At 48.2% G+C, this 25,954-nt stretch overlaps 1 protein-coding gene and 1 long non-coding RNA gene across 2 annotated transcripts in view; one reads left to right on the top strand and one right to left on the bottom strand.

The window, feature by feature from the left end:
* The window catches only part of LOC147014307 (cadherin-7-like), a 48,937-nt gene extending 34,473 nt beyond the window's left edge, over nt 1-14,464 (top strand). The window contains exons 9-11 of the mRNA XM_085852208.1: nt 7,505-7,622; nt 7,757-8,008; nt 8,207-14,464. Coding sequence (XP_085708334.1) covers nt 7,505-7,622; nt 7,757-8,008; nt 8,207-8,718 — 882 coding nt within the window. The 3' untranslated portion in view covers nt 8,719-14,464. The remainder of the gene's footprint in view (nt 1-7,504; nt 7,623-7,756; nt 8,009-8,206) is intronic.
* The window catches only part of LOC147014306 (uncharacterized), a 50,942-nt gene that overhangs the window by 18,545 nt on the left and 6,443 nt on the right, over nt 1-25,954 (bottom strand). The window lies entirely within an intron of this gene.

Here is a 25,954-nt window from a genome sequence, read left to right as displayed (position 1 = left end):
TAGTTGGTGGTTGTTGTTGTGATGGCTGTTGAGACGTGGTTGGTGGTGGTAATAATGGCGGTTGGTCCAAAATAAAGATAGTAAAAGAAAAACGGCTATCCTGAAGAGTCGCAGCCCTCATGAATGACATTTATTCCCTCTAGACAACGGGTTTGGGCCTAACTACACATATACTTACCGAGATATCTCACCTAAGGGACCTGAATGGTGGTTTGCGAATTTGGTCAACCACAACACTACCCCCTCCCCTTTTTACAGACTCGTCCCGAGTCGTCAAATTTTCGTGTGCCATCATGTGTAGTTTTCCCCTAGTACATTTTACCTATGGATCCCTGAGTGCGACATTCATGGTATTCGTGTCCCCAAAATAAATAACCTAAGGGCTGAGTAACTACCTAAACAAACTCACTCACACGGACGACTTAAATAAAATTGCCGGCGCTAAGACAAACATGCCGGGGGCGCACTCATATTTACAGTACATCTTAACCTTAACTTACAAATTTTACACTAAACCATGGCCCAGGATCAATGAACTCTGCAAAAGGAAAGCAGTGAGCAGGGAGCCAGGCTGCTCACTTGCAGTCTCTGGCTCAAAGAATGCAGGTGACAGGGAACGTGGCCGGCTGCCCACACGCAGTCCAAGGCCTTCCCTTTTGAACTGAACGCAGTGAACCACAACGGTGCATGGGCTGCACAACGTAGTCTCCGTGCCAGCTCAAGTGGCACACGCAATGAACACAACGAATGGATGGATGAATGGTTTGAACTGAACCACGGTGCACGGGCCGCCACTGCAGGCCCGTGTTGTAGCTGCCAACAGGGCAGTTCTTGCAGCTTGCAAACTGTTGCCTTGATCCTGGCGCACATGGCAATGAACAGGGGGAGGGCAAAGCAAAATTGAACGGGGGCTGGTGAACAGGGGCAGTGGGCATGGCATGGCAAAGGCGAGCAGGCAAACAGAGCCTGCAGAAGAAGGCCGCTGCAGGCAAACACAGCCGGCAGATGAACTGGCCGGCACAGGCCTTGACGCAAAACACGGCCAGCCGATGGCACAGGCCTTGCAGCACAGCAGCTGCAGACGATCCAGCCGGCACAGGCCTTGCAGCAAAACAACAGCTGCCGATGAAGTGGGCCGGCCTCTGCCTTGCAGCAACGCAGCCAGCAGATGAAGCTGGCCAACCTTTGCCGTTCAGTGGAGGTTGGTGGAGGGAGTGCGGTGGTGCTGGCCACTTGGAAGGTGGGATCGGACCTACCTACCTGTCTCCCTCCCAACCTATCGCCTTTGCCTGTCACTGTACATACCCACTCCCTTAATTTGTCAAACCCCAATTTAGCCCCAACTTATTTTTTTGTTGTTTTTATTTTTACTTCCCCACTATAAATCGTCCCCTAACCCCCTTTATCGTCCTTGTTCGGCTAACCTATCCTGTCACCTAGCCTACTCCCAACCCCTACGTTCCCTTCCCGGAGGGGAATAAGGGAGAGCTAACGTCCTGTGTCGAGGCCCAACGAAGCCTCAGAATGGCCTCCCCAGAGTTCGGCGATCTATAACCAAAGTGGGTCCAGCGGCCCACAACGACAGCGAGGGGATGGATGGTGTGGAGGGGTACATCTCCGAATCTACCCTAACCATTTAACTGTTAAACTACCCCGGGGCTTTCAACAAGCGCCTCTCGCTTAAACTATTGGTTCTATAAACCCAGATTCCCGTCGCCTGTGTTGGTGTCCTCACAATTTCGGGCATCGCCCCCCAATTTTCTCTCCGTGCCCTCACACGGTCTCATGGCTGGGACACGTGGCTCCCTTTGGCAGGCACGACCCTCTGCCGAATCTCCCGCTATGGCACCCCCGGGCACTACACTGCCTCCGAGCCTACCAGCTCCCTAACACCGGGGAGTGCCCTCCATGGCACCTCCCCTGAAACGCACACGTGGCAGGCTGGCTTCCCAGGCCCCTTTCCGAGGGTCACCCGTGCCCACTACGCTATCCCGGCCCCCCATGGGCCCTTGGCCTACCACGGCCGACTAGCCTGGTGCCCGGGGTACCCACTCAGCGATACTCACCTTTCGCAGCCACGCTCCCTAGCCCGTCAACAGGGCTCCTGCACCCCTCCAAACGGGTTTCGAGCCTACATTCACACCAACAACAAAACAACCTCCATTTTGTAAATTTGACTAACCCCCTAACTCACTCTACACTGACCCCGGGGTCCCTTGGGCGGGAGTCACTCCTCCCCCCAATCACTCATCGCACCATGCATTCCAGACTCGCCCCACTCACACAGACCCGCTGGCCTCACTCACTCATCATGTCCTCACCTCACAACTCTTCAACACACACACCGCCGAACCCTGCCATCCCTCCAACCACACCCCCAAACCAACTCGTGCTCCCACGTCGTCCCCCAAACTATAGCACGTTCCTTTTAACACTACGCCGCTAAACTACATCCCCGCTACACATCCACAAGTCCGTCACTGTCTCCAAATAGATCACCCTATTTCCCAACCTAAAGCTCACTAAATCCCTCTACCTAATCCATTCCACGGACTCCATGAGGACTCACTCACCCCTGCCCCATGAAGTCGGTCCAACCAAGCTAACCCTTCCCCCCAACCAGTCTCCATCCCGTGCCCAGGGTCAAGGGGGTCCTCCACCCCCCGCCCAGGAACCCTGCGCACCCGAAAGTGAGGCCCGCTGTTTTTATTTTTTTTTTTTTTTCCTTACATGCGCAGCACCAGCGCGGAAACTCAGAGCTTGCGCACTTTACACCCGCCTGTGACGCCATGCAGCCGCACGTGCTCCCCGCCCCTCCCCGGACGGCACCATCCGGCAGGGACACCCCCCCCCCCGCCGGACTCCAACCCCACGCGCAGCCACGACGTCACCGCGCGCATAAAAAAAAACACAAGCCCCACGTCTTGAGGGGTTCCCCACGCGAACACATGTGCCCTGCCCGTCGGAGCTCAACACACACGATCGCGTGGAGAACCCGTCCGGTCCAAATCCATTATCCTGCCCAAACTTTGTCCGTCCGCGGGACCGGCAAATCCACCGCGCGCGCCCCCGGACCGGGACTCCACCCCCGCAAGCGAGCACGCGGCGGCCCCGTGTGCCGCACAGCACGGACCCCGCGCCCACCGCTGGGTGAACCCGGCACGGCCCCCGAAACAACCACAGCCGCCACTCGGCTTTCCCTCCCTTCATGTCGCCGTCGTCGCCATTCGACCCACGCACACCTGCATGCCACGATGCCCACACTCCACTCCACCACACCCACACCGGGAGACGCGGCCGCGCGCCCCCGCATGCCAACCGACACCCCCCCCACACACCGCTCTCCCACACACACGGCCTCCCCCGCATAACCCACACCACTCACACGTGGCGCTCCACCCACTCGCGCGGGGGCACTCACCCGCGGTGCCTCACTCACACACGTGGGGGTACTCACCCGCGGTGCTTCACTCACACTGGCCGTTTCATCCACACTCACGGCCTCACTCACACACGGTGCCTCACCCACACACGCGGGGGCACCCACCCGCGGTGCCCCATCCACACACCGTCCCCCACCCACACACGCGGGGGCACCCAACCGCGGCGCCTCATCCACACACGGCGTGCTGGGAAGCACACACTCCGGCACACTCGCCACCACACCACCCACACACGGGGCCGCCCCCACACACGGGGACGCACCCACGCCCCGCACCACACACACAGGGACAACCACACTGGGGATTCGTGTCCCCACAAGGGTCTCCGGGGCCTCTATACCCCCCAAGCTCTCCGAGCACCCGTTCGCAGCACTCCTCCTCAACCTCGCAAAGCACGACCAAACTCACCTGGTCGTGACTCGCCTCAAGGGGGCAGACTCCCTCCCCTCGTTCCTGGAGGAGGCTATCCCGCTGCTCGCACCGGGTCCCTACACGCTCCGCGAGCTCACCCCCATTCTCCTCCACTACCTCCGTGTGTGTGTGTGCGTCACTTACCCCGTCTTCATCGTGTAGTCTTCCCTCTATTTTTTCTGTCTCCCGTGTCTCTGCCAACTCTTCACCCTTTACCTCCCTTGTCTCAACTATTTTTATTTCCTTTGTCGTCACCTCGTGTCTCGTCTCGCACGTTTTGGTCTCCCCATTTAATTTTTTCCCTTTCGGTCACCGTCGCTTCTTCTGTCACGACCCTCGCCCAACACGCCCCCCGAATTATTTTTTTACCCGCCTCCACCGCGGGCCTGTCAGCCGCTGCACCCCCTTCCAGCTCGTTCGCTCCTACACGTGGAGTCGCCATTTTGAGTTCCCTGCTAACGGCCTTCATGCCCGCCTGCAGGCATCGACCCATGTTCTGCGTCTCACCCCGCAGCTTTTTCGTTTCCTCCTTCATGTTTGCTTCCATTCCGTTTATTTGCTTGTTCATTTCGTTTTTCATTTCATTTGTATTTGTATCCATCCTTTCGTTCATGCCTTTCATTTCGTTTTTCATTTCATTTGTATTTGTATCCATCTTTTCGTTCATGCCTTTCATTTCGTTTTTCATTTCATTTGTATTTGTATCCATCTTTTCGTTCATTCCTTTCATTTCGTTTGTCATTGCCGCCAGCATGGCGCATAGCTGGGCCATGTCGGGTGCGCTTGAGTGAGCCGTTTCGGCAGGGGTTGGGGAAGGGTTTTGGTGGAGAGGGGAAGGGGAGGTGTCATACGCCGCGGCCGCTGCCGCACCCATTTCGGGCTCTGGGTTCAGTTGGGCGGGTTCGTTTTCCAGTACTATTAACATTTCCTGCACGGGGATTTCATCCTGAGCCATGGATCCTACACATTCTACATCCATTTCTAATACCCCCGGCTCCCGCTCGCCTTGAGACGCCATCTTGCTTCTCGTGAAGGGTTAATTTAGCTCGCTCGTAATTTGGAGGGAATCGGGGGTCGCTCCTCTCACCCCTGGACCGATTCCCGTGAATTTAATTGGAGACAGGAGAGCCCGTTTTCCCGTTCTCCGTTACCAGTGCCGTGAGGAGGGCGATGGGTTTGTATCGCACGACCTGACACCAGTGTTGCGGATTCGCGCCCGCCGGCGTGCGAACGGCCACGTAACTCGAATCGCGGCACGTCGCCCACCGGACGGACAATCCAGTCGTGACCCTCTCGGACTAACGCCGGGAACCAGTCACGGGTGGACCTTTCGGTCTCACCGCGATAGAGCCAATCGGCCCCCGCGTGGGATAGGGTTGCTCGCCAAATTCGACCTACCTAAGTACCCACACGGAGGGTAGACCGGGCGATCGCACCTCGCCGCAGGTCGACTTCGGACACGGGCCACTTAAGCGACCCGTTCCGTACTATCGGGATAACCGAGCGGTGTTATTCGTCGGCCTCGACGGTTCGATTAATTATCGGGCGTCTTAGCCCACGACCAACCCTTTACGTGAAGCAAGATGGGGATTCAATGAAAGAAATGACGAAGCGAAGCGGGAAAACAGTTCAACAATAAGCACATTTATTTCGCGATGAACGGAAAGCACACATATACAATTCCACCAAAAGCACAAGTAAAAGAAGAAGGCAAAAAGCAAATGCAACAATGCAGATCTATCCGACTACCGGGCACTCGGCAACACTTATACAATTTTACTTCACAGACGGCGCCGACAACACATATTCCCAAAGCAAAAGAAAAGAGAACCACCCTCCAGGATGAGGGGGGTAGGCGGGCCTGGGGCCGAGACCGTGTCGGGCCTACCCGTCTGATGATGAGACGCGGAGCGGCGGTGGTGCCTCAACTCCGCGGGCCTCGCGGATAGTGTCTGGTAGGGGGCCCCCTTTTGTCGCACTATCTCAGTGCGGGGGGAAACAGGAGGGGGTTGCTGATGCTCGGGGAAAGGAGGATTTCACAAAATCTCGGGTCCCGCGACGAGCGTCTCCACCACGACCTCGGTCGCGCCGCCGGCCTCTCCTTCCGCAGTTCCCCGAATCCGACGCGAGCACCCCCTCAACCGCCTTCGCCGCCGCCGCCTCTCCACAGCTCCGTCCTCTTCACTTCGCTCTTTCATCTTTGACCCTCTGCCTCCGACCTTTCACCTCGCTCCCCATTGGCCCGAGGAAAAGTGGGCGTGAATGCTTTTTGATCCATGAATTTGCATATAGCGACCGCCCTCCAACGCCCTGGAGGCGGGGCCAAACCGCCCCTCGCTCACCGATTGGACGGAACAAAAGTGGGCGTGAGTCGTTTTTGATCCGTTTTTCTGCGGTAAGTCCGCGATGCTTTTGAACACGCTGCTCGGGTCACGCCCTACACGAGTCCAGCATCGGTGCCCACGAGTGGCGCGAGATGACGGTGATGCGATGGTGGCGAGTTGTGACGGTAAAGGTCGTGGCGGTTGTGGTGAAGCGGCGTTGTGGTTGGTGGTTGTTGTTGTGATGGCTGTTGAGACGTGGTTGGTGGTGGTAATAATGGCGGTTGGTCCAAAATAAAGATAGTAAAAGAAAAACGGCTATCCTGAAGAGTCGCAGCCCTCATGAATGACATTTATTCCCTCTAGACAACGGGTTTGGGCCTAACTACACATATACTTACCGAGATATCTCACCTAAGGGACCTGAATGGTGGTTTGCGAATTTGGTCAACCACAACAATATATATATATATATATATATATATATATATATATATATATATATATATATATATATATATATATATATATATATATATATATATATATACTCTCACTCTCACTCTGTCTCTCACTCTCTCTCTCACACACACACACACACACACACACACACACACACACACCCTCCTCCCACCCCACCCCCTTTCCTCAGGACTCCCACCCCACCCTGTCCCCTGATTAGTGGAGGTTGGTTTTGGGGCTTTCCCACTCTCTGGAGACGTGTATAGTACAAAAATGCAAGTTATCTCCATAGCTGGCTTGTATTACCCTCTGCCACTATCACCGGGTGGCACTACACAATTGCATGGAGAATTTTCGTCAACCTTCCCTCCCGAACCTCCATGACTACAGATGAAACCAAGTAGCCCATGTTCACCATGAAGTCGAACTTGGTCCATGTGCCAAGTTTGGTGACAATTGGCCCAGTAGTTTTGGCGTGATTGGTGTTTTACACAGACAGACAATGACATTTATTTATAAGATGAAGTCTAATTTGGAAAGAAAGCCACTGTTAACAAACTATTGTGGTTTTGTCTGTTTTGTTACCAGAATAATATTTAATTGCATTTGCTGTAGGTTATTTGTTTTGCCATTTTTGAGCTCCAGCAAAGCTATAAGTGGAATCAATGACTGCATTGATTCTTCGCTTTTCTATACGAAGTATGGTGGCAAGAATGGGGAAGAGCTCATATGATGTCACAAAAAGTGGGAGGGGGAGACCAATTTAGGTGTTTAACAAAAAATGGGATGATGGTTAAGCCCAACAAACACCAATAGTGGAAATGTCCCTACTTCTAATACTTATGTTTTACACTTCCTTTGCTGCAGGTATTACATGTACTCAGTGCAGTTGACCATGATGAGCCATCAAATGGACCGATATTTCACTTTACATTAACCAAAGGAACCAACAGCAACCCCAACTTCACTCTGCAGGACAACCTGAGTATGTAAAGCAGGAATTATTGCAGAGATGCTTCATTGGGTTAGCCTCATGCTCTTGCCTACAATATTGAAATGTTGATTCCCCTCACCCCCTACCCCCCCCCCCCACGTTAAAGTCCTGAATTTTTCTTGCAGACAATACAGCGAGTATAATTTCAAAGCGCGATCATTTCAACAGGAGAGATGTGAGCCACTATGTGCTGCCAGTCCAAGTAATGGACAGTGGGTTTCCACCACAAGCAAATGTATCTTTTTTAACTTTGAGCATCTGCAAGTGTAATTCCAAGGGCATTCCAGTTGTTTGTGGAACAAGGGCCTCACATGGACCTGCAGGCCTCAGCATGGAGGCTCTTGTAGCCATTCTTGCATGCTTCCTCATCCTCCTGGGTGAGTTGTCTCCCAGCCCAATTCATCCATTTTACAAATCAATATGTTTATAAACAGACATAATCAAGGCCACTGTGCATTTACTACTTTGTTTCCCCCCCTCCCCCCCCATTGTATAATTAATGGTTTGTTTCCTGTATTGTGCGACTAAAGCTTCATTTCCTTCCATCGTGTAATCATTTGTTGTTTTATTTCCAGTAATCATTGTCCTGTTCCTCACATTACGACGACAACAAAAGGAACCATTTATGCTGGAGGAGGATGATGCACTTGATAATATCATCAGCTATGACGATGAAGGTGGTGGTGAAGAAGACACGGAAGCCTTTGATATCTCAGCTTTGCAGCGGCCTGAGAATGGAATGGCTGTTACTTCAAAGCCCAGAGAGGACCTGGAACCCACACGTTTGCACAATGGCCCACAGAAATATTCCCCCAATGTGGTTCTCCAGCAACCAAACGATTCCTTGGACATCACTTCGTTCATAAACACTCGAGTCAGAGAAGCCGATAGAGACCCTGGTATTCCTCCATACGACTCAATCCAAGCGTATGACTATGAAGGTGTTGGTTCGGTGGCTGGCTCACTTAGTTCACTCACATCTGTTTCATGTGACAATGATCAGAATTACAATTACCTGCAAGAATGGGGACCACGCTTCCACATGCTCGCACAACTTTACAGAAACTCGGAAGAGAAATTTGATTAATGTTACGTACACAAGATGGGCATATTTTGACTGCACATTTGGTGCAGGGTGTCAATAAAAGTAATGTTAGGATTGACAATACATGATGCATTTCAATGATCATGGGATATACAAAAGCCACACCACCCATGAGCCAGGGGGCAACTATGGCTGTGTGGCCAGAGGAGCAACTATGGCTGTGTATGTGCTGAAGCACAATGCATACCTGGCTGACCCTTTGTTTTAAATGTGTCAACGAAGCTTGCAAACCCCAAAGAAGAAGGATGCTTCGTGCACATGCCGTATCACATAAAATGTCATGGATCATCTACCTACAACATACACAGATTAAAAAGGGTGTGGGGAGGATATGTTGTTTAAGTATGAGAATAATAGCATTGGTTGAGAGTATATATGATGGGTAGAAGATTTAGAAGATGCACAACTAATGTGCAAGGAAAGGACAATATCAGAATATGAGGTCAGGGTCAAAAATTACAACATTTAGGTACATAATTTGTAGATTGCCTTTAACACTGTACACAGAACTGTTCACTGTTTAAGAAGTTTCTTGGCTGGTGCACATTACACACGTACACATCAAACCATGTCAAAATCATGCTACTCGACCGATACAAAGCAGTTTGTTTTTGTAAAAACACTTTTATTGGTATAAAAACAGTCACAACGGGGAGGTGATAAAGCATAAAAAAGGCAATCAACTAATGGTGGGAAAGAGGGGTAAAGGTTGGACCCGATAAGCAAAGGAATAAATGAACAGGAAAAAAAAAAAGAGGAGAGAGCTGAGAGGAGAAAAACAAATAACCTGCAAGTAAGAGTGTTGAGTAGAATTCATTTGGGGTAGAAAGGATTGTGGGTATGGATGGGGGATGAAGTGAGATAGTATTGCACCACCTACCTGCTTAAAGCCCTGGTGGGAAGATTGGGATTGAACAGCCCGAGGAATATTATTCAACAAACAACAAAAAAAAGAGGAACTAAAGAGTTTAGGTGTGTTGTCAGCCTGGATTTAGCAAGTTTAACCAAGAAGGGATTACTGAAACAATGTATATATCCTGAAGTTTCTGAGGTGGGGCAGAAGGTTGATAAAGCAGAAGAGGCATTGAAAAAAATAAACGGCAGTCATCGACTTATTTGCGATGTGAGACCTGGTTGACCCATGAGACATGGCCTTGTGCATCAACATCGTTGTGGGATCATTTTGAGAGCTCAGATGTGATGCTGGGGTGCCAGCCCAAAGGGGATAGCAGTACTCCATTGAACTACAGATAAAGGCCTTGTAGGCTGTGAGTATTTCTGATCTTTGAAAGAATAACTTGGAACAGCAAACGATGCCCAGTCTGTGGATGCCAGCTTTGTGATCTGGTCAACCCAGGAGAGATGGTGGCTAACGGTGAGGCCAATAACATCAAAAGAGTTAACCTCTTCTAGTGGCTGGCTATGGAAATAATTTGGTATGTTCATTTGATGATCCTTCTGGAGTGACTCGGTGAGAATGAGATTTTCCATGATTGAAAGACAAGTTCCCATATACCAGACCAGCATCCAATCAATTCCAGATCAGCAGTGGGAGATGCAGCTGCAGTTTGCCTTGCATTTATTTGGATGCCTCATGTGTAGTCATTTGTATTAAAAAATAAAATTTTAAAAGGATGAGATGGATTTCTGGAGTATCAGAGAGGTAGATGAGAAACAAGATGAGGCCAAAGACACTGCCTTGAACCACTCCAGCCTTCAATAGGAGAGGAAAGAAGGAGGTTCATTTGATAACAATGCCTTGATTGTGATTGGAGGAAGTCAGAAAGCCAGGTATGAATGTGACCTTTTATTCCACAGTTGGCAAGCAGATCGAGATACCATGCTGTGTGTCAATGCCCAAATATACTCGTATATCCAAGGAGACTGCCCTGACATTTTGTTTGATATTTGGTGCTTCCCACCATGGCTGAGAGAGGAGCAACAGCATGTCCAGAGTGGAGTGACTGGGATAAAATCCAAACTGGTGATCAGAGATCAGGCTATTTGAAAAGAAGAAACACTTTCTATCAGCATCAATGATAGATTCCATGGCTTTGCTGATGCGGTAATTGAAAGTAAGCTTTCTGGTCAGTAGTTGAAAGTTTATTTTTGCACCCTTCTTGTGGATGGGAGAGATGTTTGCTGCCTTCCAAGCAGGTGGGAGCTGACAAACTGAGGACAGGCAAGAAAGCACAAACAGAGAAGCAAGAGGAGGATTTGAGAACATGATCACGAATGATATATGGGCCTGTCGCCAAATCAGGGTTGAGGTTGCAAAGAGCTTCCTCTACCTTCTCGTGTGAGGACACAGTTCAGGAGCCATTGGGTGTGAGGGGGTCAGGGTGGGATGCATACCTTGTGAACACGAGATTTTGGAAGCAAACACCGAGTTGAGATGCCTACTCAGGCTCGAGCAGAGTCTAGGATGATCCTGTTTCAGGCAAGGGAGGGGATAGTGGAAGAGTATACACCATAAGCACCACCACCACGATCTGTCAAGGTGCCACCCCGACTTTGAGGAAGGAGACTGGTTGGAAAGTTTCCCCTTTACACTTTCAGGTTGATGTTTATGGCTTGCCAAATTATGTTTCATCTTAAGAGAGAGCAAGCTGTTTGCAATAATGAAAGAAATCTCCAGGACGTTGATTGAGGAATGCTAACCACTGTGAGAAGCAAGAAGAAGCTGATTTTTCAAGCATTAACCCTTTACTTCGTCGCAGCAAAAGAGCAACACAAGCCTTTAACCAGCAATCCTAATTCTTCATTCTGTTTGACGGCAACAGTGTTGTCACGGGATTCTGTGTACCAGGGCCGAAAGGATGGATAGGATAGCTATAGACAGGATATGATAAAGATATGGATTAATTCAACATTTTCAATAGAACAATAAATTATAATGCCATACGATATATTCATGTTCTGTTGTTCTGCCAAAGCAGTTTCTTGGTAAGGGTTATACTGGATGGTTTGCCATTGCCTTCTCAGCAGTAGTTAGGGCAGGAATTTCGAATTTGTTCAGGCTGCCACTGATAGCTCGCCTACTCTTCGTAAAGGACACCGTAATGTCTTTAACATCAATCAACTAATTCCAGCAGACAGGACACCTAGTTTGACATCCATCCATGGGACGGCACACACATTGAGGAATCACCCTGCGTGTGAAACACCAGGATGTAAGTTTATCGTTGGGTCAGGATTCGTACCCAGGCTAGACAGCTTATAGGTGAGTGTGTATACATGTTAGCCATCCTGCCAGCCCCAATACGATGTAGTCATTTGTATTTAGCAGTCCTATACACTAACCAGGAAAAATTGGTTGAAATTATTCTTTAAGTGGTCCATCCAAATGAAATCCAACAATTTTAAGTCGATACACTTTATATTTGTAATCCACCAAAGTATTCTTTTTCTATCCTTCAAGATGAAAGAAGAGGAGACGAGCAGAAGAAATGAGAGACCATCAACATCATTATACTTTTTTTTTCTTGAGACGAAACATGATTTTGTTTGGGTTTAAGTTATCATTTGCTCATGTGTGTTGTGTGCTTCATGACTGAGTGTATCTTGTGAATTTTAATCTGTTTTGGCTGGGTGCATGTGGCTTTATGGTGAAGTATTGACAGATTTTTTTTTTTGGTCTTTATAATGTCATTTTTTTTATGGTATTTTCTCACCAGAAAAGATGTGCGTGCGTGCCAGTTGCATGGAAACGATTTTCATCGTCATGATTTTATTTTAGCTCAGTCGATCGTTATTTATAAAACAAAGTTTGCCAGCCAAGCAGTGCTCTGCAGAGCACATCAGTTGTACACTGCACTACTGTAGTTTCCAACAAGCATAAGATGATGATTGTGCTATTGAATGAATCTGTACATCATTAGATTTAATGTCGAACAAACGATTGATTTTTTCAAAAACTCTGAATTGCTAGATTTGATCATTAGTTCTTGTTTTTTACACTTCACTTCACTTTCCTGCCTTTATGTCCACATACAACCTCAGTTTGATTATCCTTTTTTATTTTTTATTATTAATATTATTATTATTATTATTATTATTATCTTCTTTGCAGGTTCTGTCCTTTGCAGATGGTCCATGATTCACTGTGTGTGGTGTTTCCCCATGTTCCTCAAACCAATCGAATGAATGTTCAGTCATTTTGGTTCCTTCATTATAATCCAGTTTTATAAACTGAAAGTGTTACGCTAATTTAGAGTTCGACCATAAAACAGCGTTGAAGTCCAGTTATACCCGATTTGTAAAAATAAAAAAATAAACATCTTATTGTGGCGGATCAATGTGGAGGGATTTTTTGGTCGATATATCCATGACATTATGTTTCATTCTGTTAGTTCTGGAAATCGACATTCCTTTCTTGCACTAAACAATAACAATCCATTAACCCTCTCTTTTTTTCCATTTAACTTTCGCCCTTTTTAACATGCATTGGTCTGTTCTGCATGGACTCGCAACTGTTTTGTGTGTTGCATTTGTACATCTGTCTGAAGAAGAACATTTTCAAAGACTTGCTTATTATATTTGCAAATTAATGGCATATAACATTGCAATTGGTGTGTGTATGTATGCGTGTGCGCGCATGTATGCGTGTGCGCGCATGCAGTATATATAATGCCAAGAGTATTGTGAGTATACATGGTTATTAATGCACTACTGTCAGTTGTTTTTGACTTCTAATAGGACGTTGGTCCACCTTTTTACACAAGTACAGCTCAGATCTGTCATGCACGCTCCCAAATTTTTTATAAACTTTACGTGTTATATTGCCTACTTCCCTATTATATTGCCTGTTAGGTGTTATTTCGATAAACATTAGGTTCACAGATTTGGGGAGTGGTACTTGATCGCGATTTGGTTCAACACTGCATGAGGAATTGTCATCGTAAAACATGCAGGCAATCGACAAACCAAATTGATATAATCATATAACTAAACATCCAGCCACATCTTGGAAACCGTCAAATGTCACATAGCCTAGTTGTGGACGTATAAAAACAAAATCAAGAGAATTATCTGAGGTTGTACGAACAATTTTTTTATGATTACGATTTTTAAGTTAACATGGACCATGCCATGACAACACGATATTACATCGATACCTAATGGTATAGTTGCAAATATATTGCTGATTTATGTTCAATGTTTTTCATCAAGGAATGTTGAAAAACTTCAACAAATCTTTGTACATAGTTGCCCACATCTTCTGAAAGCTCTCGTGTTGGTAGTTTTAAATCGTGCTGTACCACACTACCAGTGGCTCAATAGTCATCTCGTGCCAACCAGTTTGTGGAAAGAATAATTTATTTGATATTACATTTTTGGCCACAATAGCGAATGGAAACTTTATTTGCTATGTATAAATTAGATTCAAGTTCTCATGGTGGTGGATTGTTGTGTTTTATTATTATTATTATTATTATTGTTATTATTATTAATGCAGTTACAATTGTTTGAATACTTGAAATTGGTGGTTACACAAATGCAGACACCAATTCCTTTAATATCGGTAAAGTATTTTTTTAAAACCTATGATGTATTTTTATACAATTGAAATGGTGTTAAGTCGTTTTGAGTTGTGCAAATCATTTAGAATGGCCTGTAATCTGCACAGAAAAAAACAGGTTCTGCAAAGCAAATGTAATTATTGTGTGATCTGTTTCAATTTTGTATTCATTTGCTTATTGTAACATAAAGTATTATTTCACCAAAATGAGACTTTATTACCTCCAAACACCAAAGGTGGATGGAGGTTTTGTTTTCACCCTGTTTGTCTGTCTGTGAGCAGGATATCTCAAAAAGTTATGGACAGATTTGGATGAAACTCTTGGTGGACAGGTTTAGGTTTGTGACGAGAACGAATTGATTCATCAATTCATCGTTCGAGAACGAACGATTCATTGAAACGGATCTGGATGAATTTTTAAATGATTCATAACCATTGAGAGATGGTACCAAAAACGATATATAGCACGATATCTCAAAAAGTTGTGGACAGATTCAGATGAAACTTGGTGGGCAGGTTGGGGGTGTGACAAGGAAGAATTGTTTCGATTTTTGTGAAGATCCGGATCCGACTGCTAGAATTTTTAAAGTGGTTCTTCACCATTGAGAGATTGGGCCAAAAACGATATAGTAGTGTATAGCATGATAATATAAAAATGTATTGGACCTGATATGTTCCCATGGATCAGGCATTATGTGGCAGAGGTATGCGTTCTACCGAGTGCCCATCTAGTTTCATTCTATTATGCCATGGTCCATTATGTGTTCCAGCTCCTCCACAGGCCTCGACTCTATGTACAAAACTAATTGTATGTTGCTTATTTTGTGTATTTATGTCAATAGTCATGTTTTCTGGGTTTCATTTTCGCTCTTTTAATATTCTTCCATTATAGTAATAGCACTGCAGTCAGCCACATAGCAAAGCAAGTTTCAATTTTCAAGTAAATATGATTGTCGAGACAGTAGCCTGATCCTAAAAGCAAGTTTATAATGGCATATTTGGCATATTTGTTGGGGATAATGGCATATAATGGCATATTTGTCATACTTGCAAGTAGGTTTGCAAAAGAAAAGGTCAGGAATTTGTCATTTATTCAGGATACCGGTGATAACTCGCCGACTCTTCGCGAAGGACACCGTGCATCTTTGACATCCACCAGCGAGTGCGAGTAGATGGGATACCTGGCTTAACATTCATCCTAAGGACGGCACATTCGAGATGCAACACCCTGCCTGTGAAGCACCAATCCGATAGTTTATAGTTGGGTCAGAAATTGAACCCAGGCTGGACACTACCGAAGTGTGCTACCTCTGCACCATGCTGTCAGACACACACTACATGGCCAAAAGTATGTGGACACGTGCTCATCCAACATCTCATTCCAAAATCATGGGCATTAATATGGAGTTGGTCCCCCTTTTGCTGCTATAACAGCCTCCACTCTTCTGGGAAGGCTTTCCACTCGATGTTGGAACATTGCTGTGGGGATTTGCTTCCATTCAGCCACAAGAGCATTAGTGAGGTCGGGAACTGATTTTGGGTGATTATGTCTGGCTCAGTCGGCGTTCCAATTCATCACAAAGGTTTTCGATGGGGTCGAGGTCAGGGCTCTGTGCAGGCCGGTCAAGTTCTTCCACACCGATCTGGACAAACCATTTCTGTATGGACCTCACTTGGTGCACGGGGGCATTGTCATGCTGAAACAGGAAAGGGCCTTCCCCGAATTGTTGTCACAAAGTCGGAAGCACAGAATCGTCTCGAATGTCATTGTATGCTGTCGTGTTAAGATTTCCCTTCACTGAAACTAAGTGGCCTAGCCCGAACCATGAAAAACATCCCCAGACCATTATTCCTCCTCCACCAAACTTTACAGTTAGCACTATGCATTCAGGCAGGTAGTGTTCTCCTGGCATCCGCCAAACCCAGATTCGTCTGTCAAACTGCCAGATGGCGAAGTGTGATTCATCACTCCAGAGAACGTGTTTCCACTCCTCCAGAGTCAAATGGCGGTGAGCTTCACACCACTCCAGCCGACGCTTGGCATTGTGCATGATGATCTAAGGTTTGAGTGTGGCTCCTCGGCCATGGAAACCCATTTCACTAAGCTCTTCACGAACAGTGCTTTTGCTGACGTTGCTTCCAGTCAGTTTCGAATTCGGTAGTGAGAGTTGCAACTGATGAGGGACTATTTTTCCGTGCTACGCACTTCAGCACTCGGCGATCCCGTTCTGTGAGCTTGTGTTGCCTACCACTTTGCGGCTGACGTGTTTTTGCTCCAGGACGTTTCCACTTCACAATAACAGCACTTACAGTTGACCGGTGCAACCGGAGCAGGGCAGAAATTTGATGAACTGACTTGTTGGAAAGGTGGCGTCCTATGACGGTGCCACGTTGAAAGTCATTGAGCTCTTCAGTATGGTTCAATATACTGCCAATGTTTGTCTATGGAGATTGTATGGCTGTGTGCTTGATTTTATGCACCTGTCAGCTATGGGTGAGGCTGAAATAGCAGAATCTACTAATTAGAAGGGGTGTCTACATACATTTGGCCATGTAGTGTATATCAACACTATACCCTTGTGTTTCTTCATTTTAAACTGTGTACTAGTTTCAGTCAGAGGCAAAATCATAGTGCAGTAATGAACGTCACTGTTCATTTGTCAGTCCACTTGTACCATGCTCACACTTCACTTTGACTTCTCACCTATGCCGGGGCTCCCCGTGACCTTTTTTTTAAAGGATGCACAAACAGACACCCATTTGATGTAATTTTGATTATTTTTTGGATGCCCGAAGTCAAATTTTGGATTCCCCTCAAAAAATAACCTAAAACTTATTTTCTACGATATTCAGGTTTGAAAAAAATGGATATGTATTTCTACACTGATGATTAAAAAAAGTCCAAAACACATCAACCAGCCTTTGTTTCATAGAGTGAGACAGAAAATAGAGTGATTGTTTAATTGAGTGATTGTCAGGTCAGATCAGATCTGTGAGCTGCTACAGGTATCATGTAAACCTGTACTAACCTTACCTGTTCCATGGTCAGGTTGTCGGCGACTAAACCGTCTCCCCCACCAGGTTTTCTGGTGAGGAGGGTGTTTGGATATGGACACCCAGCAGGATTAAAAACAAAACCTGTCAAAGGGCGGAGGAGCTCCTTGTGAGCCAACGGCCATCCATATCTAGTGCCGTACTGTGTCTGCGGACGTCCTCCTGCAGTTGGGTTACTTTTTTATTAGGAGGTTGGTGGCAGCATTTGCACTCCGGCCACCATAAAACCCTTCATTCCGCAAAACACATGAACGCAAAAAAATCTGAAAACCCACTCCGTGGGAGTACCTCCTGTGCACCTTCCCTTCGCAGGGCAGCTCACCGGATGACGGGGTTGGGGCAAAGCCTTCGGGACCCCCAATCTTTGATAGGAGGGAAACCACGGGGTAACCTCCCTGGTTCAGATTGCGGAAGAGTGTGTCAGAGTGGTGCTGAGGTGTCGTCCACCAGACGGCGGTCTCCTTGGGTTAACCTGAGGCGGTCCCTTCGGGTGGGTGCCTGGAATGTCTTATCCCTAAGAGAGGATGATCACCTGTCTCTGTTATCATCTGAGCTCAAGCGTTTGGACATCGGTATTGCAGCTCTCTCTGAGGTTCAGAGACCGGATTGCGGCGAGATAATGGTGGGTGGTTACACCTACTATTGGTCTGGTCGCTCTGATAGTTACCATTTCCAAGGAGTTGTGGTAGCTGTGTACAATAAGCTGACCCCAATGATAATTGAGGTAACACCGGTCAACGAGCGTATTATGAGACTAAGGATTCGTCACTCCTTAGGTGTCATTTCCCTGGTCTCTGTCTATGCTCCGAATGAGGCGAGTGACCTCACCATGAAGGACACATTCTACGCCACGCTCGAGTCTGTGGTTGATCAGTGCCCCAGACGAGATACACTTCTACTCTTGGGGAATTTCAATGCATCGACTGGAACTGATAGGGATGGTTATGAGGTGTGTGTTTGTCCCCATGGGTCTGGAACTATGAAACAGAACAGCACTAAGTTTCTTGACTTTGCAAGAAGTCATGGACTTAGGGTGGCTGGTTCATGGTTTCAGCGCCCACAAGCTCATCGCTGGACTTGGTATTCCAACGCTGGCAGTGTGGCAAAGGAGATAGACCATGACATCATTGATGGTCGCTGGAGGATGATCCAGAACTGCAAGGTCTACCGGAGTGCTCAATTCCTCAATACTGACCACCGGCTTGTTGTAGCAACTCTAAAGCTGCACCTTAAATCCTGGAGAATGGTACCATCCCAGCCTAGGCTGGATGTTGGCAAGCTCAGGGATGAGAGGGTAGCTGAGGAGTTTGCGAACAAGCTAAGTGGACATTTGTGGGTCTGGGTGCTTTGGGAGGTCCTGAAGAGTTATGGATTACCTTCAAGACCACCGTCCTTGATGTTGCCCGTGGATGTCTTGGAACTCACCGCAGGGCAAAGAAGAATTTCGTCTCTCAAGGGATACTGGATACCATTGACCAGAGTCGCAGGGCCAGGCTGAATGGCACAGCTGAGCTGTTCAGGGAGCTGAGGCGTAAAACTGTACGTGCACTAAGGGTGGTCAAGGAGGCCTATGTGCGAGGAATCTGTGAGGGGCTAGAGCATCACCTGTGGACAGGTGATTCTCGTCCCGCTTTCAGGGGAATTCGCGCATTGCGATCATCCAAGCCCATCCCTCGGAACACTGCAGTTAGAGCAGAGAGTGGTAGGCTCTTAACAGAGGAGTCTGAAGTGAAGGCCCGCTGGGCCAGTTACTTTGAGTGGTTGTACCAGGCTGATCCACCAGCTGTCGAGTTGGACGTCAATGGTGTTCCAATCCCTGTTGCTGACCCCCGAATCAACTGTGGTCCACCTTCGCTTGTGGAAACATGGGCTGCGGTGAACCAGTTGAAACGGGGCAAAGCTCCAGGGATCTGTGGCATCCATGCTGAACTTCTCAAGGCTGGTGGAAATGCTGCACTCGTGTCGTTGCATGCAGTTTTGTGCTCTGCCTGGAACACAGGCATCATCCCAACTGATTGGAAGAGGGGCCTTGTTGTTCCTCTCTGGAAAGGGAAGGGTGATCGCCAAGACTGCAACAACTACCGAGGGGTGACGCTGCTCTCAGTGCCGGGCAAGGTCTTTGCTCGGATAATTCTTGATAGGGTTCGCCACCATCTGCTTGAGCACCAGCGTCCAGAGCAGTCAGGCTTTATACCAAAGAGGTCAACGATTGACCGTATCCTTGCTCTTCGTGTCCTCACCGAACGCAGACGAGAGTTTCGGCAGGGGCTGCTTGCAGCCTATGTTGATCTCTGTAAAGCGTTCGATTCAGTGAATCGGGATGTCCTCTGGAGGATTCTTGGTCTCCGTGGGGTGCCACCAAAACTGATCGATCTGATGTCTGAAATCTACTCTGGTACTGAGAGTGCTGTGATGTGTGATGGTACCATCTCTGACTTATTTCCAGTTGTTGCTGGAGTTCGTCAGGGGTGTGTACTGGCCCCCACACTTTTCAGCACTTGTATGGACTGGATTTTAGGGAGGATGTCGGAGAGATCAAGGTGCGGTGCATCGTTTGGGAATGTCAAGATCTCGGACCTTGATTTCGCAGATGATGCAGTCATCTTTGCGGAGACTTTAGATATCCTTTTGGGGGCCCTCGAGGTGCTGAATGAGGAGTTGGAGCCGCTGGGATTACGGGTTTCTTGGGTCAAAACTAAGATCCAGGCTTTCGGTGACATCTTGGATGCTGCTGTCCTGTCTGTGTCTGTTTGTGGTGAGGATGTTGAGGTCGTGGAGAGATTCACTTACCTTGGCAGTGATATTCATGTCTCTGCTGGCTGTGAGTCAGAGCTCAATAGGCATCTGGGTCAGGCCTGGGGAGTCATGGATTCACTGGATCATGGGGTGTGGCGCTGCCGGTACCTGTGCGGGAGGACGAAAGTCCGAATCTTCAGGTCCTTGGTACTTCCAGTCTTGCTCTATGGATGTGAGACTTGGACTCTGACCAAGGATCTGAGATGGAAACTTAATTCCTTTGGTACCATGTCTCTTTGGAGATTCCTTGGCTATCGCTGGTCGGTTTTTGTGTCCAACGAGCGGTTGCTGAGAGAGACTCGGATGAGATTTGTTACCTGCATAGTCCGTGAGCATCAGTTGCGGCTGTATGGACATGTGGCTCGTTTTCCTGACGCTGATCCTGCTCACCAGATTCTCTCAGCGAGGGAGTCTCATGAGTGGAGGAGGCCAGTGGGCCGACCACGTGCCTCTTGGTTGCAGCAGGTTGACCATCATCTCAAGGAGATGGGGATGGGCCTGGCATCTGCCTGGGGGATGGCCAGACGGAGGCCCCTGGAGTACTGGCGGAAAGTGGACGCAGCGACGCGCTGTTCTGGCACATGTTCCCATACCTGACCTGACCTACAGGTAGAGGCACCACCTGAGCTTTCTTATGTGCAAGGCCAAACTCGAGGAAACATCCTCTTCTCGATCCCGATGAACTTGTCCTCCTCCTGCTGCATCAGGAACACTCTCCTCTCGACTTTCTGCCCCACTCTTCACATTTGGTCTTTTTGCAGACCCGAAGCCGAAATAGTATGTTTGGACTCGTTCCTCTGATCTCGCCTGGCCTGAATACGTGACTTTTGAAATGACGTTTGAATGCCAACCGAGGCCTTTTGAGCATGTGCTGTGTGTGTGATTTCAGTGACTCAGTTTGGCTTGGCGAGAACTTTTAACCTGCCGTTACTATCTCAAAATCCTAAATCAAATAGTCTTTTAAACGTAATTCTCAGCAATTAGATTTTAGACAAAAGATGGAAAACACACACATGCTTCAACTTTTATCATTAGGTGCACAAATGTAGTATTGTTGCAGACAGGACATCGGCGACAAGCATGACTGCCAGATGGAGCAGCCGGGTTGACTCCACGGAACGCCCGGAATTTAGATCGTACTTTTTCGGAAAACTCCGAAAAGTACGGGTCCCTTATCGGACCGTGAAGCGTCAATAATTCTACCACGTGGTACAGGGTTATTTGCCAATTTTCAAAATACCTCGAGCTCCACGTGGCGAGTTATCGAGTCCTCCCACCCTCGACGGCACCCGTACGGAACGAGTCGCTAGCGTACTTGAACCATGTGTGACCCGAGCGGACGGTCACCAAAGTCCTGTCGGTCCAAATGTCCCCTTACGGCGGCACAACGGCCTTGCTAGTTTTCCAACACGCATCACGCTAAGCCAATGGAGGAAAGGACATGAACGAGCTGATACATTTCACAAATGTGGATATTTATTAACAATAGGGAAATGAGGGGAGCACGTAAGGAGCAGAGTTATCCGATAATAAGATATGAAATGCAATGTACAAGGAAAAGCACTTATCCAGTTTATACTTCAGGATGAGGCCCCAGACACACAGACGCACACACACACACACACACACACACACACACACACACACACACACAGATACCCCCAAAGAAATTGGACCTTCCCGCCTCGTGCGGTCCTCGCCGAGACGAGCGACCCAGACCAGCGTCGCGATGCGGTCCGCAGAACCAGGCGCCAGCGAGACGCCTCAGATCCGTGTGACGCAGTCGGCCCCAGATCCGGACAGAGACGCGCACTCCAGCAGACTGGACGTGAACTCCAGCAGACTGGACACAAGCGTGCGATGCAGTCAGCGCCAAAAAAAACCAGACTGAAGCGCTTCAAGCCGACGGACGCAAGCATTCGTTGCTACTTCCTCGTTTTCGGGCATGCCCTCGCTCCAGCGTGGCCTGCCCCTATTTGTCGACCATCGGCAACCTCCTCGCATTCCCCGGATTGGGCGAGAGAGGCGTCAGGTCCTCGTGACTCCGCCCACGTACATGCTCACACGCACGCGGGCAATAGTGCCGGTCGAGGATGGTGGGAGGAAGCGAGGTGAAGGCGTGTTGTTGTTGTTATAAGGGATGTAAAAATCCTAACTATTAAAATAATGCACAGCGCACGTACATTTAATTCCCATTAGACTAGGGACGGGACCCTAACTAGAAACACAGACTTACCGAAATAACTGAGCTATAGGACCTGTATGTTTGTGTGCACAAGGATTCCAGATTCGCAACAGTATTTCTATTGTGTAATAGATAGTCAGGCAGTCGGCCCACAAAGTGCCTAAATCAGTTTCCCATCTAACTGAGTTTCTATAATTTCACCCTCACTCCCAGGCAGCACTTCGGGGGTACAAGCATGGATTGGAAATCATAGCCGGTGGAATGGAATGAGGTTTCCAAGGTTACCGGCTTCACCCGTCGCAATATCTGCTCACTCAATAGTTACACTGAATTCCTATTTCTACCAATACAAACTGCAAAAAACTGGCTCAGTTTGGGTGAGACATCTCCAAACCAGTCGGAGACGGGTACCCTGGCTCGTTCGAAATAATGATCATGAAAAAAGTGAGAATGTTGGAATGGAGATACGACAAGAGTGTGACGGGGCAAATGACCGTCACTCTTCCCCTTCCTTTACTGATGTGATTAACCTTTCAATTGATTCCACATAAAGTCGTAAACAAATGTGCTGTGTACATCGTACAAGGGATGGAAATGAATTTGAAAGATAGTGATGTAAAAACACAACCTGATGGGAAGGTTAAAGAGAATGACAGAGAAAAGAAAACACACTAAATGACTGTTTTAGTAGGGTCTTCACAGAGAATAATTTAGTAAATGTGAACAAGTCAACATTACTGAGGAGGAAGTAAGGAAGAAGCTCCTGAATCTAAAAGGCAGCAAATCATCAGGACCATATCGTTTACACCCTCGATGTCTCAAGGAAATGGCCGGCACCAGCACAGGCACCTTGAGACTGATATTCCAGAAATCTTTGGATGAGGGTGTTTTACTTGAAGATTGGAGGACGGCAAATGTCACCCGGATCCATAAGAAAGGGAGGAAAAAAAACTTGCTGAAAACTACCGCCCTGTCAGTCTTACTTCGGTGGCAGGAAAAATCATGAAGAGTGTTGTGAGGGACGCTACGGTAAAGCAAATGGCGACGCGGGATCTGTTTGTGGACAGTCAGCATGGATTTACTCCCAGCAAATGATGTATATCTCATCGACTTTGCGTCTTTGAGGAATTGACTCAATTGATTGACCAAGGAGATCCTGTGGATATCATGTACAGTCAAAGCTCGTTACTATGCCACCTCGCTTCTATGCCACTCTCGCTATTATACCACTTTTGCTCGGTCCCGACAAAATTCAATATAAAATAAATTTACTATGCCACCCTCTACTCTCGCTACCATGCCACTACTGTGTGACTGTTAAAAGGCACGAGTCGTGAAAAAGTCTGTATTGCGCAGTGCTCGATTATCACACTCACGTCCAAAGGCGAAGCGACGAACTACAGTCCAGCTGCGCACAACATAACTCAATACGTACGCGCATAGTCAGACTGTGTCAAAACACGCGATTCTTCTCCCCGATGCCAGCCACAACAAGCCAATCACAACACGCACAACGAGACACAAAAAAGCGCGAGCACACACAGACACGCAGGCACACGCACAACAGTGACATCATTTTTTTTCAAATTCAGCCCATAATGTCAGCTCAGAAACGCAAGCGAACCGACTTTACGCTGAAGGAGAAGAAGGAGATCATCGATGCCGCGAAGAAGGAGCCGAATCAGTCCAAGTTGGCCAGGGAGATAAGCAAGAAATGGGGCGTCGAAGTTAAGAGAACCACCGTGAAGGGCATTCTCAGCAAGAAGGATGCAATCGAGGCTGCAATCAAAGCTGGATTTCCATCGAAGCGCATGAAGTTGACGCAGGCTCACGACCCGAAGCTTGATGAGGGAGTGCTCATGTGGCTGAAGCAATCAAGAGGACAGAATGTGCCTATCAGCGGCGATCTGATCAAGGAGAAGGCGATGAAACTGGCCGAGCTGATGCACATCCCAGACTTCATGGCGAGCGACGGTTGGTTGGGCAATTTCAAGAAGCGCCACGGCATCACGTTCAAGACAGTGCAGGGCGAAGCTGGAGCGGTGGATTCGCAATCCCTTCTGGAGTGGTAACAACAGGTTCTCCGGCCCTTACTTGGGCAGTTCTCCGCAGACGACGTCTTCAACCTGGACGAGACTGGACTCTTCTGGCAGCTGCTTCCGAACAAGACCATGGCTTTCAGGGGAGAGCGGTGTACTGGAGGAAAGAAAAGCAAGCAAAGGATCACTCTTCTGGTTGGGGCAAACATGAGCGGCAGCGAGAAGTTCCCTCTTCTGGTGATTGGCAATTCCAAGAAACCCCGTGCCTTCAAGAACAAAGAGATCCCGGTCAAGTACAAGGCGAACTCGAAGGCGTGGATGACGGCGGAGCTTTTCGAGGAGATGTTGCGTGTGTGGGACGGACGACTCGGCCAGCAGGGACGCAGAGTGCTGGTCTGTCTCGATAACTTCTCTGGCCACCCTCCCGAGCTCGAGCTGAACAACATCCAACTGGTCTTCTTACCACCCAACACGACAGCCAATTCGCAACCAATGGATCAGGGAATCATAGAGAACCTCAAGCGCCACTACAAGAAGCTCCTGCTATGCCGCCGGCTTGAGGCCATAGACGAGGGAAAGGAGTTCAAGTTCACGTTGCTCGACGCTCTACACGTCGCCCGGCGTGGCAGGAGCAGGTCGGCAATTCGACGATCAGGAACTGTTTCGCGAAGGCCAAGTTCATCGAAGAGGAGATCCAAACTGAGCCACAGGATGCGGAGCTGCCCGACATCTGGGAAGCTCTGCCTGCCGAGGAAAAGATGCACGAGAACGAGGAGATCGAGCTGTCTGACTTTCTCGAAGCCGACGAGCGCCTCGCGACTGGCGGGTATTTCACGCTGGAGGAGATTGCGGAGGAGATTCTGTGCAGTGAGGAGCCGGTGGAAAGCGAAAATGACGAGGTAACTGTCGAGGAGGGAATCGTTCCGTTCGAGGAAGCCCAGCGCGCTTGTAGCACCGTCCGGAAGTTCATGCAGCAGAGAAGCGGGAAGCCCGGTGTGATGCAAGCGTGCGATCGGCTAGACAACGAGATGCACGAGATCCGCCGAAAGAAGATGCGCCAGCCGATGATTCTTGAAAGCTTTGTGTGTCGTGAATTTCTCTCCATGCCATATGTTGGTGTGTGAACTCTGTTAGTGTGTGTATGTTCTCCGTTCGCTTAGCTTATACAACAGTCGTGCCTTTTACTTGCTGGAATAAATTTTGTCTAAAGATTAACTACAGATGGGTAACTTGAGAAAATAAGGCCGTTTTTACAAAATCTCGTTACTATGCCACTCTCGCTACTATGCCACTTTTGCTCGGTCCCGACGGGTGGCATAGTAACGAGCTTTGACTGTATTTGGATTTTGGTAAAGCATTTGATGCTGTCCCACGCAGAAGGCTCCTTGAAAAAGAGGCAGCATATAGAATTGAAGGGAAGATGCACAGATAGATTGAGGCATTCCTATCCGACAGAACACGAGTGGCCATCGATGCCGTGAAATCCGATTGGAAATCAGTTGGAGGTGGAGTCCCCCAAAGGAGTGTACTGGGGCCTTCGCTGTTCGTGCTCTTTATCAATGACACAGCAGGTGGGCTCATAAACTCTGTGTATATTTTGCCGATGACACAAATATCATTGGT

Source organism: Eptatretus burgeri, chromosome 13, assembly GCF_056783735.1.
Source record: "Eptatretus burgeri isolate ZD-2024b chromosome 13, Ebu_testis_v1, whole genome shotgun sequence".
Lineage (NCBI taxonomy): Eukaryota > Metazoa > Chordata > Myxini > Myxiniformes > Myxinidae > Eptatretus > Eptatretus burgeri.
Note: the sequence above shows the minus strand (reverse complement) of the source record. Positions and strands in the feature narration are given on the sequence as shown.